Source organism: Saimiri boliviensis, chromosome 17 (genome assembly GCF_048565385.1).
Source record: "Saimiri boliviensis isolate mSaiBol1 chromosome 17, mSaiBol1.pri, whole genome shotgun sequence".
Classification (NCBI taxonomy): domain Eukaryota; kingdom Metazoa; phylum Chordata; class Mammalia; order Primates; family Cebidae; genus Saimiri; species Saimiri boliviensis.
In genome coordinates, this window is record NC_133465.1 from 23957238 (window position 1) to 23977397 (window position 20160).

The following is a 20160-nucleotide window of genomic DNA, read 5'->3' on the forward strand; positions in this document are numbered from 1 at the left end:
TCTGCAAACTATCATTCTGTGCCTCTGCAGCTGGCTTTAATGTAGACACAAATACAGGACTCTAAATTCCTTTGGCTTTAGTTTTAGTTGTTAAACATCACTTGGAAACTGAAGTATTCAAAAAGACCCTCAACAGCTCGATTTTAAACTGTCTCAAAATGGATGGAACTGGATCGGGCTGTCAACAAGATTATTACTTCACCACTATTTGGGTCCCTTCTACCACTATTTGGCCCAGCTTTCTAGCTGAGCAGAAGGAATTACTACTCCAACAGCACATGGAAGGAAGGGCGAGCTCAAGAAAACAACTTTGTCAAGATTTTGGTTAATTGACGACGAAAAACTATCAACTTACCTAAAATACGTGCACAGTGAACGGAAAGTGAGCTGCAGGGACTGCTTGTGCTCCTGCTCGGTGACATTCTTCTAGAAAACCAGAAACTGTACATTCAGAAAATCTATTCCATGACATTCCAGAGACCTAGAGCAGCAATGAAATATCACCACCTGGCTGAGCGTGGTGGCTCATGCCTGAAATCCCAGTTCTTGGGGAGGCCAAAACAGGTGGATCCTGAGGTCAGGAAATCAAGACCATCCTGGCCAGCGTGGCAAAAACCCTGTCTCTACTTAAAATATAAAAATGAGCTGGGGGGTGGTGACGTGCACCTGTAGCCCCAGCTACTCAAGGGGCTGAGGCAGGAAAATCGCTTGAACTAGAGAGGCAGAGGTCGCAGTGAGCTAAGATCGCGCCACTGCACTACAGCCTCAGTGACAAGAGACTCCATCTCAAAAAAAAAAAGTATCACCACCCGCTGTTTCCAAGAATGAGGAAAGCTAGGGTCAGGAGACTACCTCACAGCACCCAACTAAAACCTGGTCAAGTGCTAAGAGGAAGCCATCTAAACACAAGGTGGCAGGTTCACTTTGTTCACTGCCAAAGTCAACACAAGGTTCAGGTTTCCTGCTTAGGAAAATGACCTCAAAAAGATACACCTTTTTTTTTTTTTTTTGAGACAGAGTCTTGCTCTGTCACCCAGGCTGGAGTGCAGTGGCATGATCTCGGCTCACTGCAACCTCCCCTTCCCCGGTTCTTGCAATTCTACTGCCTCAGCCTCCAGAGTAGCTGGGACCATGGGTGCATGCCGCCATGCCTGGCTAATTTTATGTATTTTAGTAGACAGGGGTTTCACCATGTTGCCCAGGCTAGTCTCGAACTCCTGAGCTCAGGCAATCTGCACTCCTCAGCCTCCCAAAGTGCTGGGATTACAGGTGTGAGCCACCGCGCCCGGCTGACACATGCTGATATACGCTTTTTACCATTGGACATGCCATCCCTGGAGTAATAGTATCTCCCGAGGGTATGGTATCAGAAGACATTGAGGAGGTACCTGATGGAGAGAGAATCGCTTAGCACTATATAAAAGGTTGGCAGTGCTATTTAACTTCTCAGCATGAGAAGACACCAATGTCATTCAACAAGTCATATGTCCTGTTTCTATTTTCTGTGTAGGAAACGTGCTAGGAAAATCATCATTTGCTCAGCTACCTGGTAAACGCTTGCATCAAACAAGCAGGATAGAGACCCACCCACACACCAGTGATGCTGTCAAAGGTTATATAACTCACAATGTGAGAAGTGATTCATCAAGCTGATATGCAAATTTTATATGTAGCTGGAATATTATACAAACAAATATCCTTCCTCTTCTCTGAAACCTTCCTCAATCTCTTAGCCTCAATATGATTTTCCTCTTGCATATGGAAGCAGTTTTTCCTTTTGGCAGGTGTCCCCAATTAGACTGCAGCCTTTTGCCATCAGGGACCACATTTTCCGCTTCTTTCATCCCCCCCTTATTTATACATCCCACGGTCTGCATCCCACAGACCACTTTCCTTATGTTTGCTCATTGGTTGTTGCATTAGAAATGCCTTTTTAAAATGCTGTATCTGGTTTTCTTTGTCAAATTCTTTTAAATAATTCTATTAGTTGCTTGACTACACAGACATTAAAAATAATCTATAATCATCTCCAAAGAAATATTTGTTTTATTCTTTCCAATTATTATTATTATTATTATTATTATTTTGGAGACGGAGTTTCGCTCTTGTTACCCAGGCTGGAGTGCAATGGCGCGATCTCAGCTCACCGCAACCTATGCCTCCTACGTTCAGGCAATTCTCCTGTCTCAGCCTCCTGAGTAGCTGGGATTACAGGCATGCGCCACTATGCCCAGATAATTTTTTGTATTTTTAGTAGAGACGGAGTTTCACCATGTTGACCAGGATGGTCTCGATCTCTTGAACTCATGATCCACCCGTCTTGGCCTCCCAAAGTGCTGGGATTACAGGCTTGAGCCACCGCGCCCGGCTTCCGATTATTATTTTTAACACTTCTTTTTCAAGTCCTACAGCACTAGCTAGGCCCTCCAACGCAACATCAAAGAGAAGCAATGACAGTGGGCACCCTTGTCTTAGTCCCCATTTTGAAAGGAATCCTTCCAGTAACCTAACATCAAATACACGGCTTACTGTAGGTTCTGGATACATGCCCTTCACCAGATTAAAGGAGTTTCCTTCTATTTTCAGTTTGCTAAGAAACCATATTGTTTCATTGTTTTAATCATTAGAGTTTCATATTATTAAATTTTTTTCTGCAGTTAGTGATAGTTTCTTTTCCTCTCTGATTTCATTTACAGATTTTCTACTGCTGAACCTTCACTGAATTTCCAGAGTAAATCCAACTTGGCCATAATTTTGTTTGTATGTTGCTGGACTGGTACATTCATTAGGGTTCTTCTATGTTCATAAGCAAGACTGGCCTATAATTTTGCTTTCTTGTACACATTTCTCTAATTTATCCACTTGGTATACACATGTTCCCTGTATTTTACCATCATGGTAACACAGCAACCTCTAAAGTTCCTCTACCTAGGTGTTTTTGATGTGGCCTAGAGAGAAAAATTGTTTTGTTTTATATTATCATTAATATTTTTTCATGTATCGTATTCATTTTCATATAGAAACACTTCCTTCAGAATTAAAAACCTGGATCTTTGTATAGGATATTGCATTTGGTAACACAATGCTTATAAATGCCAAAAGCATTTTTCAGCCCCAGTACTACGGTCTGAATTAACACGAAGAAGTGATCTAGAAGAAGAACCATTTAGGACTAAAACTTGGTGACAATGGCCAGGTGAGTGGCTCACACCTGCAGTCCCAGCTCTTCGAGAAGCCAGAGTGGGTGGATCATTTGAGCCTTGGGCTTTAAGACCAGCCTGGGCAATATGGCAAAACCCACCTCCACAAAAACTACAAAAATTAGCTATGCAGCGCCTGTAGACCCAGCTACTTGGGAGGCTGAGGTGGGAGAACTGCTTGAGCCCGGGAGGTGAAGAACCCAGTAAGCTGTGATGGTACCACTGCATTCCAGCCTGGGCAACAGAGCAAGAACCTATCTCAAAAAAAAAAAAAAAAAGAACTTGGTATTATTTTTACAGATATATACTAAAATATTTATGAATAAAATGTCAGGAATTTGCTTTGAACTCATAATGGGGAGGGGGAAAGGAGGAAAGCAGGAGTGAGGTACGTTGTAGATAAAACAAGGTTATCCTGAGTTTGTAACTGTTGAAGCTAGGTGACAGGTGCATTTGGGGGACAAGGGCATTCACTGTACTATTTAGTTGGCTTTGGTATTTGTTTTGAATTTCTCTATAATAAAAAGTTAAAATGTTAAAAGGAAAGTACGACTGCAGGCAAGTCATAAAGATGAAGAAGACTACACTGTCACTTTGTGAGACATCAGATTATGAAACACAGATTGGGAATATCTGTCATCCCACTTTGAGTAGAGCACCATGTCCTTAGAAATCTGTCCCACACAAAGCTCTGCATATAATATTAATAAACATAATGGAAGTTGCAACAGACAATATATTCAGAGACAACAAAGCCTAACAAATTTCATCCTCACAGACTTCAGAAACTGAATCCAGACTGTTAGTTAATAATTACCATCATGGTGAAGAGATGGTTCCGTCGGGTCTGCCGATTTGGAAAGAAGATGGCAGCCCCGTTGAGAAGGGTATTCCTGACTTCTTCTTTTAATATCTCCATGGGCACAGAGTCTCCATCCACCCTGTCTACCACTGATAAAACAAACAATGGAATCAGCTTTCATACATTCCATCGATTCACGTATACAGCTGCTGGAACAAGCCTATAAATTCACTACTCTCCATTTTGTACTTAATAACAGAGCAAAGAAATATTTCTTTACAGGCCAGGCAGTATTAAAAATTACTATTTTTTGCTTATATTTAACTAAAACGAAAACAGTATGTAGCAGTCTTTATGTCATTACTTCCCCATCCTTTTGAGACGTAATTTGGCAAAGCCTTAAATACAACTTCAGATGGCCACGAGTTTCATCCTCAACTTATCGTTACGATCTCTCCCCCTATCTATCAGCCTCATCTCAGTAACTCAGTGGAAGTTAAGGCTCCATATAGGGCAAGAGTAATGACTCTCAACATAACACAGCTATAGATCTGAAACCAGGAGGAAGAGAAGTCAGTTGAGGAAGGACTAGATCTTGAACTCAAACTAGTAACTCCAAAGAGCATCAGAAGAAACACTCGTTTCTGGCTCACATCATCATAGGACACCCTTCTTCTCTATAGCAAGAGGCCCCCGGGCTACCTACGCAGGTTTGTATTGAAGAAAAAACCCAAATCCCTACCATCACACAAGTGTGTGTACAGCTCCTTGGCAGCCTCTACTCCTTTAGGGCTCTGGGTTGGAGCCTTTTCCTTCTCAGAAGCAGCCAGTACATCTCCCTGCAGCACGGAGAAGCAGCTCTGGAGGAGCTGCAGAAGCAGGGTTTGGGCAGAGATGCATTCTTCCCTCGGGCTACAGAAAGACAAAAAATATCAGAGAACAAAAGGTCAAGTTGCATTTACTCTCCAAAGCCATACAGCTGTCTACAAAGGACTTTCCTCTAGGCATCAGGCTTGGTGAAAATAATGCCAACGGAGAGGAAGAAGGGTGGACCAGAAAAAACACGGTACTAGAAGTCTGGAAACAGACCCTACTGATTCTGTCCACTGTGGGGAAGGAGGTTCATGTCTGATCCTGTTTCTTCATCTGTAAAATGAGGATAGTACTGTAACATTTGACCTGCTTACTACTGCCTAAATAGACTATTTTATAGAAATCCGAGGCGTTCTTTTCAATAATAACCAAATCTTTCAAATCACAACCATAAACACTGGTAGGAAGTAAAGAAAAAATTCGGAAAAAAAATCATCCTCTAATAGTAAAACTCAGTGTTTTCAGTTTATATGATTATCACCTTGTAACAAATTCTGACTTACTTTTGCTTTAATTTACTGTAAAAATTCCAGAAGATCTGCAAATCAAGACCCGCGAAGTCCAGAAAAGATTTATATTTTAAGCCACTTTCCTTCTGCTGCACCTAAAAAATTATAAAGATCAGAAAAAAGAAAATTGAAAAATGCATTTAGAGAAATACTATGTCTCATTTACTTCTCATTGTAAAGGGATGAGATGTCTCTACATGAGTGGGATTTTCATATTACTGATGCTTACTCTTAACTACAAAAAAGTTTGCTAACAACTATTTTTGGTTTGAAACTTTCTGAAATATATGTGTGTGTTATATGTACATATGTACATATGTGAGTGTATAAACACACAAATATGCACACACATGAACGCTACTGACTTCCTAACACAGCACATAAGCCAGTCCTTCCTGGATGATCACTGTCCAGGACTTACGACAATGCATTGAACCCTTCCCCACATGTGGGCTGAAAGGAATCAATTCTACTGCAAGCATGCCTGCTATTTCCAGGCATCTCCTAACTTGCTCTTTCCTACTGTGATAGAAGGTCTGAATAACAAAGACAAAACAAACCTTATATAAATGAGTCACTGGCCTCTGAATGTGTCCTGAAGCAGAATGAGGATCAAGAGCTTGAACATGACATGTGAGAGGGCTCCACTCAACTCCTGAGGCTACGGTGATGGCTCTAAGAACCTTCCTTTGGGTGAGCTGTCACTGTGTTTTATTTATTTTTGAAAGTCAGTTTCAAAAAAGTCAGAAATCAAAAAATCACTTTTGATTTCAAATCCTGACATTACTTTAGTATTTTCAATAAATAATGAGAATTCACCTAGACTTCAGCCATAATTCTTCTAGGACTTAAAGAAAATGCAAATCCCATGAACTTGTTTGTTTCCCTGTGGCATCGACGGCCAGGGATCTTGAGGCTGTGTCTACAGGTCTACTCCGGGAGCAGTCAGAGCAACGGCCACAGCCACTTGGTCCCTCACTGACCGATGCCAAGGATCCCCAACATCTCACTTCCCCCAGCTTCTGAGTGTCCGTGCAGCAGCACAATGCCTGTCCGACTGGCTCCAGCAGGGGCAGGTTTTATCAGCGGGTGCTCATGTCTCTTAATATTGTCATTCGTTTTTCCTAAAGGAATGCAGTCTAACAACTGAGGAAGCCCTACCAGGTCATGGGCGAGCTGCTGGATAAACTGAAGGGTCTTGAGGAGCAGCGTGGCCCCACACACACTCTCCTCTGTGTCCTTTCTGCAGTGCACACAGGTGACGCTCTGTTCTGCTTCTGCTCTTGCAGGCCGGAGGTACCCACTGATGCTCAAGCCTTGCACTCCCAAGCGCTCTGCTGACTCCTGACGGGTACAGAGGAACTTCACCATCAAATACTGGAAAAGACAAGACAGACTTCAAGAGAAGAACTCAGACTCCCTGAATACTGATCAAAGAGGGAAAAAGGCCTTTCTGGGAAGGTCTTCCTATGACTTTCATAATTTATGAGGGAACACTATGCTCAGAACTAGGGACACAAAATTTAAGTCCAGCATTTACAGTAACAGAAAAAAAGACAATACGAATGCTGAATCAAGTTGGGTTTGGGTCAAGATCACAGTAGGGGAAGTAGCATCATTACTCCCTCTTTGAGGCAAAGACAGGAAAAGAGAGTATGAATAAAAGTATGTTTGCTCTGTGGCAATCATTTTGAAAAAAAAAAAAAATAGATATATGATGAAAACAGACAATGGCCTACACCTCAAAGCCCCCAAATGATATGTGAACCCCATGCTAGAAACCCAGGGAAACAGTCCTGTCTACTCAACTCTAAGCCCATTTTCCAAACCCGACTTCCATGCAAACTACCTGCTTCTTACAGTAAAAGTTCTCTGAAGCACCTTTCAGAACACACTACTCAACTGCATATTTACCAAGCACCTACTATTACATGGCCTTAAGAGAGTTCCTAAGTCTATTTAAGCCTGAGATTGACATCCAAGGTTTAGGAAAAAAATAAGTAGTCAAATAATGGCTGGTCCTTTCTATGGAAACATCTCTCTGTCGAGTTTATGTCTGTGTTCTCACTCTTCCCTCGGCCCGAGAGGCCCTCCTCCACACACTGTAGCCTGGCTAGATGACTCAGTCGATCTCCAGCATTTGGTATCACACTACCTTTCCTGAGAGGCTTTCAAGTTAAATCTTTTTCCCCTGAGTGCCAACAGCCCTCTGTTTCTCCCTTTTTCATAGCTCACATCACACTGTCTTACACATCTGGCCCTCCTACAGGGTATGAACTCCCTGAAGGTCGATGTGCCGCTGGGGTTCCAGCGTTCACCACTCAATAAACACAGAACAAGAGGAGCGGAGTGGGCAAAGAACTCACGGATGCTTACTTTAGCAACTCTGCACTGTTGCAGCTTGACATCTGCTTCGTCCCATTCTTCCTCCAGTTCAAACCAGCCAATAGGATCGTCCTCTCCAAGGTCATCAGATGAGCAACCAATCCTGTAAAGACGAGAGTATTCACAAAACATTTTCTCATTTCAAAACTTCTCAAGGGTCTAACAAATACAGTACCATCTAAGTGGCATGGAGCTTGTATCTGTAGCCTGTCAATTAATAGTCGAGAGCTGGGTGTGGCACCTGGTACCCTGTGAACACATGAAACGGTAGTATTGCCTTTCCATTGCTCAGTCTCCTTCTCCATGAACTGGGAACTACATCAACCCCAAACCTTAGTTCCCAAATCTAGGAACTAAGGAGAAAGTCTGCTTCTCTCGATAACTGGCTCATCTGAAGAACGAGATAGGAAGTCGGGCATCTTTGATGAGATGCTCAGGAGTAAGGTACAATGTAACAGCTGGCATGTGCTTCTGGAAGGTATCAGAAAAGAGGCAGGCTTGTTTTTCTTTCCCTAGCTCTGGCTAACATCTTTATGAACAGCCTGAGGTTTGGGTCACTTGCCATAGCTGATGGGTAAAAGTCTGAGGGCTTCCAGATCCTGGAGTTCCAAAAAACAAAAACCTCAGCCCTCACAGGCCTCAGTATTTGTGTCTGTTTCTTAAGAAGTCCTTTCAGAAAAACATTACAGCCTTGAGGCTGAAGATAACACCACTGTATGCCATTTCTTTTTAGAAGCCGGATACTTACATGCTACTCTCTCAGGAATTAATAAGAAGCGCCAGGCACGATGGCTCATGCCTGTAATCCCAGTACTTTGGGAGGTTGAGGAGGGTGGATCACTGAGGTCACAAGTTTGAGACCAGCCTGGCTAACATGGTGAACCTCGTTTCTACTAAGCATACAAAAGGTTAGCTGGGCATGGTGGTGCACACCTGTAATCCCAGCTACTCGGGAGGCCGAGGTGGGGAAACCACTTGAACCCAGGAGGCAGAAGTTGCAGTGAGCCAAGATCACGCCATTGCACTCCAGCCTGGGTGACAAAGCGAGACTACATCTCAAAAAAAAAACTAAAAATAAATAAATATACAAATAAATAAGGAGAAAAAGAGCAGTTTTTTCAAATAGTATTCCTAAAACTTTACACTATTCTGTCTGTGATACAGCCACCAAGCTGGCAACACATCAGTATTCTGTACTGGTGAAACCACCAAAAAGAGGAAATTATGGCAAGAAAACAATCCAGAGGAAGTTCTGTAACAGAGAAGAAAAATGTCCCTTTTTTTTTTTTTTTTTTTTTTTTTTGAGACGGAGTCTTGCTCTGTCACCCAGGCTAGAGTGCAGTGGCGCAATCTCGGCTCACCGCAATCTCCACCTTCAGAGTTCAAGCAACTCTCCTGCCTCAGCTTCCCAAGTAGCTGGGGTTAGAGGCGCCTGCTACCATGCCAGGCTAATTTATTTGTATTTTCAGTAGAGACAGGGTTTCACCATGTTGGCGAGGCTGGTTTCGAACTCCTGACCTCAAGTGATCCGCCCGCCTTGGCCTGCCAAAGTGCTGGGATTACAGGTGTGAGCCACTGTGCCTGGCAAAATGTCCCTTTTTCATGTAAGTCTTTCTTGGCATAAACCTTTCATGATATAGTTAACCCTAATGGGAAATGGTATTTTCTTAATCCAAAACCATGTCAATGAGTTTCATCAATAGCATGAGCTTGAAGATTTTTTAATCTACTCTTTGGGAGTGGTCAAGAACATCTTGGAGACAGGAGCTGGCAGGATGTCAGAGAGTGGAGAGAAGCAGTCTTCTTCCCTATACCGTACTGCATGCTGGGCAAGATGCAGGAGAATGGAATACCAGTCCTCTTACATAAGCACAGCACCAAACTGCTGACCGTGGAGCGTGCTGACTGACCAACGCCTGACCAGGAACACACGACCAGAAAAAAGGCAAAAAGAAAGGGCATGCACATTAACATTCGGGTTTCCACACTAGAGAGGGACTGGGAAATATGCAGGCCAACTAAATCAGGATTTGAGTCATCAGGCTGGAATCAGGAGCTAAAATCATTAAGGGAGTAGTGAATAGGCCTGTATGTAGGTTAAAAAAAAATCATCCTGTATAAGATGTAAAAGACCGTGTTTCACGGTAGGTTTAGGGCAAACAACCTATTTTAGTCTGTCCCAAGAGTAGGACATGGCTGCTTAAAACTCAGTGTCACCTCTAGCTATTATTTAAAAAGAAAAGAAGCACTTAAAAATGCATGCATGTGTTATGGAAGGGAGATTTTAGAGTGAAGGACATTGTTTCAATTCATTAGAGGGCTGAAATGAAGACCACCAAAGAGAAATTAAAAATGTGCATTTCTTTTTTTTTTTAAGACAGGGTTTCACCACGTTGGTCAGGCTGGTCTTCAACTCCCGACCTCAGGTGATCCGCCCACCTTGGCCTCCAAAGTGCTTGGATTACAGACGTGAGCCACCACACCCAGCCAAAAAAAAAATGTGCATTTCAACTGAACAAATTTGGATTACTGAAGTGTCTGATATTCGGTTGAGTTTTCCAACCAAGAGTATTGCAGAGAGGCTCATCAAACCTTTGCCAGGAATGCTTCTAAAGGAACTGCAGCAAAAAAGAGTGAATCCTCATGATTTCAAGTGTGATCCACAGACAGGTAGCATTAGCATCACCAGAGAGCCTGTTAGAAATCAAGGCCTCAGGCCCCACTCAGAATTCCTGAATCAGAATCTGCATTTTCACAAATTCCCTAGCTGATGTGCATGCACACTGAAGCTCAAGCAGTAGGGCAACAGATGCCATTAAAAGGCTTCTATTAACACCAGCAACCCATTATCCCTGACATAACGGAGTGTTAATAACGGGCACGTTCAGAGTGTCAGCTCCTTGAGTTTTTTGTTGTTGTTTCTTTGGTTTTTTTCTTGCCTAAGCTCAAGTTTTAACTCACTAGTAGCAATAAGGGACGCAACCTTCTCCAAGGGGGGCACCAGTGACTCATGTGGCCACATTCGACAGATCCACTTTTAGACTTTATCTTCTGAATTCTGGGTCACATCTGACACCACTGCCCGTTCCCTACCTCCTCAAACATTCTTTCCCCTTAGGACACAGCTTTCCTTCATGAGGCCCTGGCTTTCCTGCTGCTTTTCTGGCTGAGTTTTCCTCATTGCCTCTTAAAGCCTGGTGTGTCTCATGCTGACCTAAGTTCTGTTCTCTTCCCATTCACATACTCTTGCAGAATAACCTCTTCTATTTCTACGTTTTATTTAATTAATTAATTATTTATATTTGAGACAGGATCTCACTCTGTCACCAGGCAGGAATGCAGTGGCATGAAGATAGCTCATGGCAGCCTCAACGTCCAGGGCTCAAGGGATCCTCCCACCTCAGCCTTCCAAGTAGCTGGGATTACAAACACATGCTACTGTGCCCAGCTAATTTTTATATTTTTTAGAGACAGGGGTCTCACTATGTTGCCCAGGCTAGTCTCGACCCCCTGGGCTCAAAATCCACCTACCCTGGCCTACCAAAATGCTGGGATTACATGCACGAGCCACTGCACTTGGCCTATTTTCTACATTTCAAATTATCGTTGAAATGTCTCTCAGCAGCACAAACTTCTCTTCCAGGATCCTGACCTGTTTATCCAGTTGGCTGCTCAACCTCAAACGTTTCTCAGAACTTCAAATTCATCAGAATGAAATCTGAGCTCATCCTCTTCCCCACAGTCGTGTTTTCCCCCAGCATAAGAAAGGCACTACCAATTTCCCCACCTGCTAAAGCAAAAGCCAGGACTCGCTGCCGATGATGCTTTTTTCCGTCACCTGCTCTACGTTCAGTCAGTCACCAGGTCCTGCCGCTTCTCCCTTCTAGTGGTCTCCTGGTCCGCATCTCTCCATTGCTGCTGCTGCTCTAGCAGAGGCCACGCACACCTCTGGCTCCCTAGGCGGTGAGTGACAACCTCCTCCCAGCCCAGCTGCCTCCAGACTTGCTCTTCTGCAGTCCATATACACACTACGTGATCCTAAGTGTGCTTCTACAGCACACATTTGAGCTCCTCGCTTTTCTGGAAATGCCTCAGCACATCCCTCACACGATGCTTTATAAGGATAAAGTCTAAACCCTGAAACACAGACAAAAGCCCTTAATACCCTGCCCTTTCCCAGCTTTCCAGCTGCATCTCTCATCACCCTCCACCTCCAAGCATTCTCAGCATCGCGGGACCTGCCAGCTCCTTGAATGTGCCATGCTTCACCTCTGGGCCCATGAAGCTGCCCTCTCTGCTTAGAACATTCTCCTTCTGCCTCTTCCAGTGGCCGATCAACTCCAACTCATCCTTCATAAACAGCATAACACCACTTGCTCCAGAAAGCTGTCTCTGATCAGAGGAGCTGCTCTGCCTTTTCTACCCTACAGAGCATTCATAACATTGTTGATACTGTAAGTTTTCCTATCTGTCTTCTGAGCTCAACAGTAAGCAACATAAAGCAAGAACTGTGCCAATTTCCTCATTACGGTATCCTGAGCATCTAGCATCAGGCCTGGCATACAGAAGGTACTTAATATTTTTAAGCAGGAATGGAGAAGGGGAGCTGGGGCAATGGCTGAAGACTGCAGGCTGTCTACAATTCAGGCATGGATCATTACCCAGCCATTGTGAAGATGTGTGCCTCTGGTCACAAAAGGGACTGAGTAACAGGCTATGAACAAATTAACATACACATCTTCATATATGCTGCTAGAAAGCAATGAACGCTCACGGCCACTGAGATGATCAGTGGCACTTTTCTATGAAGACAAGAAAGGACAGTTCACCGATAAGAGCATGAATACCTTCTGATTAACTACAAAGATTTCTGTTCTGCTTCTTACCTGCTTTTTACGAACTGCCTAAGCTCCTGAAGCTTCCACTTGTCGTATTTTGCAAACCTTTTGAAGTGTTCTTCTGCATAAAATTTATCAGAAGATGAGTTATAGGCAAATACCAACCCACACTGGGCACCAATGCCACCACGTCGAACCTGGAAACGGAGATTAGGATGAAGTCTATCAAAGGGGTAAAAGCACTGGGGCCGTTTTGTTTCCAGCATGGTTAAATTCAAACAGGTTAAAGCAAAACCAAAACCAGACCAATGAGTAATACTTCATACATTAAGCCATGAAAAAATAAAAAAGCTGTTTCCCAAGAAATGCTCCTTAACTTTCTCAATCCTCACATTCTCACCATTTCAAAGATTTACCAGCTATCCATCTTTGTGTCCCTGCCCTCTGCTACAGGCTCGACAAAGAGTCAAGAATCACTAAATGTTCAATGAGAAACCCGTGACATGGGCAGCTATACATCTGACTTGACTTAAAAAAAAAAAAAAAAAAAAAAGGCACCAGGCGTGGCGGCTTATGCCTGTAATCCCAGCACTCTGGGAGGTCGAGGTGGGTGGATCACTTGAGGTCAGGAGTTCGAGACCAGCCTGGCCAACATGGTGAAACCCCATCTTTAAAAACAAAAATAAATAAAATTAAAAAATGAAAAAAAAAAGGCAAACACCAATGACATGGCCTTCTGAAATGTAATACTATTATTTAAAAAGGTAACATTCAATAATAACTTAATCGTACAAGTAAAAATAACTAAAAGAGTGTAACTGGATTGTTTATAACACAAAGACTAAATGGCTGAGGGAATGGATAGCTCATCCCCATTCTCCATGATCATTTCACATTACATGCCTGTATCAAAACATCTCATGCACCCCACAAATATATGCACCTACTAATACCCACAAAAATTAAAACAAAAAAAATTAAAAACAATACAAAAGAAGGAACATTGCTTAAAGAAGGCAGTATGAGAATTACCATAATTCTTATCTGTGTAACTTGGAAGGCAGATTCAGTTCCTGTAGAAAAAATAGTGCTTGCTCTGGTTTTTCCAGTCTCTGTAAGAAAACCTGAAAAACGGAAAAACTCTAGTTAGGTAACTAACTGATTTTTATAGCCCTAAGAACTAAGATCAACAAAAACAAACCATATCCTTTGAGGCAGGGGGTAACTGGTCTATCTGATATCTTCACAAAAATTAGAGAAAAATTTCCTCTTTGGACAGAGGCAACCCCAATGACAAATGCTTAGGTAAGCAGAAAACTGACCAGGTATTAGTTCCTCAGGGCACAATCTCCTGCACCTCACAGGTAGCCCTGCTCTGCGGTAACAATAAGAAAATAAATGTTTATAAAACAAGCCAAAGAGACACAAGACTGGACAATCATCTTCTTAAGCCACACCTACAACCATGGCTGACAGCTGACTGGGCTGATGAAGCCTAATGGCTTAGAGCCTAAGAAAGGGATTAGTTAGCTTCTACAACACTTTGTCAGTAAAGTTTATGAAAGGCTTTGAAATGTGCAAAAGAAAAGGATCACTAGGCCGGGCGTGGTGGCTCAGCCTGTAATCCCAGCACTTTGGGAGGCCGAGGCGGGTGGATCATGAGGTCGAGAGATCGAGACCATCCTGGTCAACATGGTGAAACCCCGTCTCTACTAAAAATACAAAAAATTAGCTGGGCACGGTGGCGTGTGCCTGTAATCCCAGCTACTCAGGAGGCTGAGGCAGGAGAATTGCCTGAACCCAGGAGGTGGAGGTTGCAGTGAGCCGAGATCGCGCCATTGCACTCCAGCCTGGGTAACAAGAGCGAAACTCCGTCTCAAAAAAAAAAAAAAAAAAGAAAAAAAAGAAAAGGATCACTGGGTGTCCTGCCCCGTCACACTCTTTGGGTCATCTCTACCTTTTGTGGTCTCTAAGCTATTGCACAGTTCTGTAAGCTATAGAACACTGGTAGTGATGCACATGATTCTTGTTCACAGAAATAAACACTGTGTTCTGTGGAAATGTTGCTGATCGTTTCCTATGGATACTGACCAATATCATACCTATGTGCAGATTCATTTTAGCATCCCTAGTAGTCTGTATATATTTTATGGATTCTCCTTACAACGGTTTGTAACATCTTACTGGTTCCCTCTAATGAGGGAACAAAAAAAACAAAAATTAATGAGCTAAATAAAAAGTCTGGGCCAGGCACTGTGGCTCATGCCTGTAATCCTAGCACTCTGGGAGGCTGAGGCCGGTGGATCGCTTGAGCCTGGGAGTTCAAAACTAGCCTGGGCTGCATGGTGAGACCCCATTTCTAACAACAATAACAACAAAAAAATCAAGCCAGGTGTGGTGGCTCACGCCTGTAATTTCAGCACGTTGGGAAGCAGAGGCCGGTAGATCACTTGAGGTCAGGAGTTCGAGACCAACCTGGCTAATATGGGTAGAGAAAACAGGTGTGTGCCACCTGTTTCTGTGTTTAGTAGAGATCTCTACTAAAAACACAAAATTCGCTGGGTGTGGTGGCACACACCTGTAATCCCAGCTACTCAGGAGGACGAGACAGGAGAATCGCTTGAACCCGGGAGGCGGAGGTTGCAGTGAGCCAAGATCGCACCATTGCACTCTGACCAGCCTGGGTGGCAGTTAAAGACTCCATCTCAGGAAAAAAATCAGCCAAGCATGGTAGTGCACACCTGCAGTCCCAGCTACTTGGGATGCCGAGATGGGAGACTCACTTGAGCCTGGGAGGTGAAGGTTGCGGGGAGCTATCATCACACCACTACACTCCAGCCTGGGCGCTAACACTACCTCCTCCCAGCCCCACCCACTTTGGATGGCAGATGCATCACAGCCGGCCATGGCCTTCAGTGTGGCTGCAGATGGGCGCAGTGAAGAAAACGTTTCTGCAGAGGCTGAGCTGCTCAGGGAAGACCACAGGGAAACAATCCTGTTTAAGCATCTATGGCTGAAGAGGAGCACAGAGGAGAGGAGGTGCAGCTGGGAAAAGCGTGTTCTCCCAGGGTCTGGACTCCACGAGTGCTGAGAATGGATACAGGAAACAGGACAGAGAAGAGGCAACCACTGAGAGTATGTGAGGACCCGGTGCTGGGAGGAAAGCTGAAGAGAACCAGTCACGAAGCAGCAAGGCCAGTCCCTTCAATGTCTGATCATTGCTGGAAGATTCTACCTCCTCTAGCGAATCAGCAAGATTCAAAGCAGTCCAGTGAGAAGAAAAAGGACACAGCAGGACAGTAATGGGGCGGCCACCAAGATGGATGAGAAAGAGACTCACAGACACCCACAAGATACCAGAGCCTCCAGCAAAGTTGAAAAGCACATCAGCAATTATTATGTGGACATTAGCCTGCCTCCAGACACTCAAATACTAGATCAGCTGTATCTGGTAATATCCTTCTTTGTTTTGTTCTTTTGAAACAGAGTCTCGCTCTGTCACCCAGGCTGGAGGGCAGGGGTGCAATCTCAGCTCACTGCAACCTCCACCTCCTGGGTTCAAGCTATTCTCATGCCTCAGCCTCCCAAGCAGCTGGGATTACAGGTGCCAGCCACCACAACCGGCTAACTTGTAGCTTTTTACTGGAGATGGGGTTTCACCATGTTGACCAGGCTGGTCTTAAACTCCTAAATGCTGTGATTAGAGGCATGAGCCATCGCGCCCGGTCTGGAGACACCCTTCTTAAATGATGTTTTCAGTAGTAGAGTGCTATTGATCCGCTGAGTTTCCTACTACCTGAAGATAACACAATGGAAAGACAACTGGAACTGAAAAAAAAAAATGATTAAAAAAATAACAGTAACTTTTTATATTCCAAGAGAAAGAATCCTTGCTTTTCAAAACTTCAGGCTCTCAAATACTTCTAAGTTGTTATAGGTCATTGACACCTAGGCAGATTACAACTAAACCACACAAGCTCTTCCAGAACCATGGCCAACTGAAAAACAACCTAAAGTTGAAGACTGTACACCTCGAACATTTCAAAGCCCAGTGTGCTTTCACACAGCTGACTACTGTCTACCGAGCTCACTCGAAACAGACCCCCCCACTCACCATCCCTAGTCCACGGCTCAACAAGGAGGTTTTCAGGTCCAGACTTCTCTTCTTTTCCTTTGACATCACATGCCTGAAGAGTCAACTGGAGAGGTTTACCTGATCAAAGAAAAGAAAGAGCGAGCCTTAAGCGAACACGTGAAGAACTGAAAACTAGCAGGCCTATCTGTGGAAATAGTCCTGTGGCTACCAGGACTGCTAACTAAAAATCTCCCTGTGTAAAAGCTGAAACAGAGCAGTCATATTAGACAAAAGCTGACGCTCACCCTCTGTGCTTTCCTGAAAGAGACAAAGTACAGCTTATGTCCCTGAGAGATTCCAAGGACAGCTTTCTAAAACAGCCATTGTTCTGGAAAAAGGACATCACAAGATACAGGTTGATAACACAGATTAAACACATTGGGGCGGGGAGCATTCCTAAAATACTGTTTTGGAGTCAATAATTAACTTTGTTGCAATTGCATATGTGTGTGTATGTATATATATATATATATATATATATATATATGTCTTGTTTATTTAAATCATCTCTTCAAGCAAAATTTCTATTTGAAGAATTAGAAAAAACTTTTTCAGAACACTTGGCTTTGGCAAAAAATTACATCTGTTTATATATATATAAATCATCTTTTGCTATGATGATCTGAAAATGTTTTCCTTTTGTTTTAGTAATATAATGAATACCCGTTCACCTCTGATATGACCTAGAACTAGAACATGACCCCTAGACATACCTTCCTATCATCCACTGCTCCTTGCCTGAATAACCATTCATCTGAATTCCATTCAGCTTCCAGACACTACCTGCTATCCCTCCCATCCAGCCATGCCTGCTCTGGACTGTTCACTAGCACCAGCCCCCACCACCCAAAAAAAAGATCTTTCAAAATTTAGGGGAGAAACTAGATTTACAGGACATTAATTGTCTAACTTTAAAATTTAAAGAGGCAAAAGAAAAAAAATTAAACAGGCTGGGCATTGTGGCTCATGCCTATAATCCCAGCATTTTGGGAGGCTGAGGTGGGAGAACTGCTTGAGTCCAGGAGTTTGAGAGCACCCTAGCCAACACATGGAGGGCTCATTTCCACAAATTTTTTTTTTTTTAATTAGCTAGGCGTGGTGGCATATGCCTATAGTCCCAGCTACTCAGGAGGCCGAGGCGAGAGGATCACTTGAACCTGGAAGGTGGAGGTTGCAGTGGGCTGAGATTATGCGACTGCAATCCAACCTGGGTGACAGAGTGGGACCCTGTCTCAAACAAACAAACAAAAATAAAAACTTAAGTCATTAAGTCATTCATATTAAGACAATGGTACAAACGTCATGGCAGAGGCCAGGTGTGGTGGCTCACACCTGTAGTCCCAGCATTTTAAGAGGCCACGGTGGGAGGATTGCTTCAGCCTAGGAGTTCAAGACCAGCCTGGGCAACATAATGAGACCCCATCTCTACAAAAAAATGTTAAAAATTAATCAGCTATGGCCGGGCGAGGTGGCTCAAGCCTGTAATCCCAGCACTCAGGGAGGCCAAGGCGGGTGGATCACAAGGTCAAGAGATCGAGACTACATGGTGAAACCCCGTCTCTACTAAAAATACAAAAAATTAGCTGGGCATGGTGGCGCATGCCTGTAATCCCAGCTACTCAGGAGGCTGAGGCAGGAGAATTGCCTGAACCCAGGAGGCAGAGGTTGCGGTGAGCCAAGATCGCGCCATTGCACTCCAGCCTGGGTAACAAGAGTGAAACTCCGTCTCAAAAAACAAACAAACAAACAAACAAAAAAACAAAAAAAAAATTAACCAGCTATGGTGGCATGCACCTGTAGTCCAAGTACTTGGGAGAATGATGCAGGAGAATCGCTGGAACCTGGGAAGTCAAGGCTGCAGTGAGCTGTGATCATGCCACTGCACTCTGGTCTGTGCAATGGTGCAAGACTCTCTCAAAAAAAAAAAAAAAAAAAAAAAGGCAGAAATATCACAGTAATATTGTACAAAGATGAGACCTAATACCATACATTGTGGAGTCCAGGAAGGTTGTGCTTGCAGGAGGAAGTGTTGCACTACAGTCCTCTCGGAGTAACTTTATGGGCTCCTGTGTGGAGGAGGATTACAAGGCCCCATTCTGGCTTAGCAGAAAAGTGCTCATATGAATTACTGCTAGGCCCAGGAGGGGAAAGCAGTGGCAGACATGTGTGCAAATCCTTCCAAGCAGCTATGATGGGAGTGCAGAGGGATGCATCTAAGACAAAGATCCCTTTGCACCCTAGCATGGCCACCTTTCTCCCTCTGACAGGTAAGAACTACTCCAACCCTGCTGGCCTACACAATGAGATACTTTGGTACTTCACCAAAGATGGCTGTGTTCAAATGGCCACCAGACCCGAATAATTTTGCAAGCAGACGGTGGAGTACAGCCCTGTGGACACTCAAGCGCCCTCTTCTGGTGATACTGTCATAACATAAATGAACCCAAATGCCCCTCCTCCCTGCCGATCCTAGTAAGGTCCAATACTCAGAGGATATGTTCATCCAGGAATCATGGTATAACTACAACAACCCAAGGAGATGAGAAGATACCAGGAGGTCACATGGTGAAGAACGGCTTTACGATGTGTCTACTGTTGGCACTTCCGTCACCCCCATGTTTTACCATATTTACCGTATTTGAGGAGCAGGTTCTGTCTGACTGAAGCCATGGACAAGAGGAGGGATGAGGCATCGTATTGTGTGTCCAGATGGTCAGTGATGGTGCACAGAGAGCTCATCACTTTGGCAACACTTCCTCTTGCGAGTGCAAAAGCCAGAAGAGTCAGTTCTACCTCTGGGGTAGAACAGCAGCTATAAAGAAGCAGCAACAATGTTTCACTTCTTAACAACATGAAAAAATCCAGGTAGCTCAAACCCCATGTAAAAAGTGATCACCACAAGTAACATTAACCTGCCATATGCCTTCTACAGGTTTATCAGAAATATTTTTCAAAATCCTTAAGATAACCTAAGGAAAAATTAAATCAATCCAGAGAACCAGGGAGTGAAAGCCTTACTTCTGTAACTTTTAATCTTTAAATATTACATAATACTAATAAGCAAAAAATAAATGAGCTACTATAAGCCTCTGCTGTTAAGAAGCTGTGGGTAATGAGTTGGTTTGGCCAGAGAGCTGAGGGTTTATGTCTGAAGCACCAAAAATTTATTTTAGATCTACTCTGAATCACACTTCTCTGCCTTTTCATTTCAACATATTACACTGAAACGTTAAAAATTGTCTAGACGGCTCAGGGACTGGTTTGTCGTCTAATACAGCAATGTCCTCAGGGCTCACTGAGGTAGAAGTGTCCCCACACAAACTGGTCCCTACTATCAAGCTATCCAGGCACCCTTTCTCAGTTCTGTAGGTAACCAGGCTCCCTGGACCTGTGTGTAAAGGTCAGCAGGTTCTGAGTG

At 43.7% G+C, this 20160-nt stretch overlaps 1 protein-coding gene across 2 annotated transcripts in view; it reads right to left on the reverse strand.

Moving 5' to 3' along the window:
• ZZEF1 (zinc finger ZZ-type and EF-hand domain containing 1) overlaps window positions 1-20160 on the reverse strand; it is a 139099-nt gene that overhangs the window by 77752 nt on the left and 41187 nt on the right. The window contains exons 8-17 of one of the 2 annotated variants that reach the window (XM_074388376.1): window positions 19376-19554; window positions 16722-16820; window positions 13640-13731; window positions 12656-12804; window positions 7761-7872; window positions 6546-6761; window positions 5379-5479; window positions 4745-4914; window positions 4018-4151; window positions 356-423 (exon numbers count right to left, since the gene is read on the reverse strand). In XM_074388376.1, the coding sequence (XP_074244477.1) occupies window positions 356-423; window positions 4018-4151; window positions 4745-4914; window positions 5379-5479; window positions 6546-6761; window positions 7761-7872; window positions 12656-12804; window positions 13640-13731; window positions 16722-16820; window positions 19376-19554 (1320 nt within the window). Of the gene's footprint in view, window positions 1-355; window positions 427-4017; window positions 4152-4744; window positions 4915-5378; window positions 5480-6545; window positions 6762-7760; window positions 7873-12655; window positions 12805-13639; window positions 13732-16721; window positions 16821-19375; window positions 19555-20160 lie in introns of both variants that reach the window. The other variant, XM_010343702.3, reaches the window with a different exon arrangement.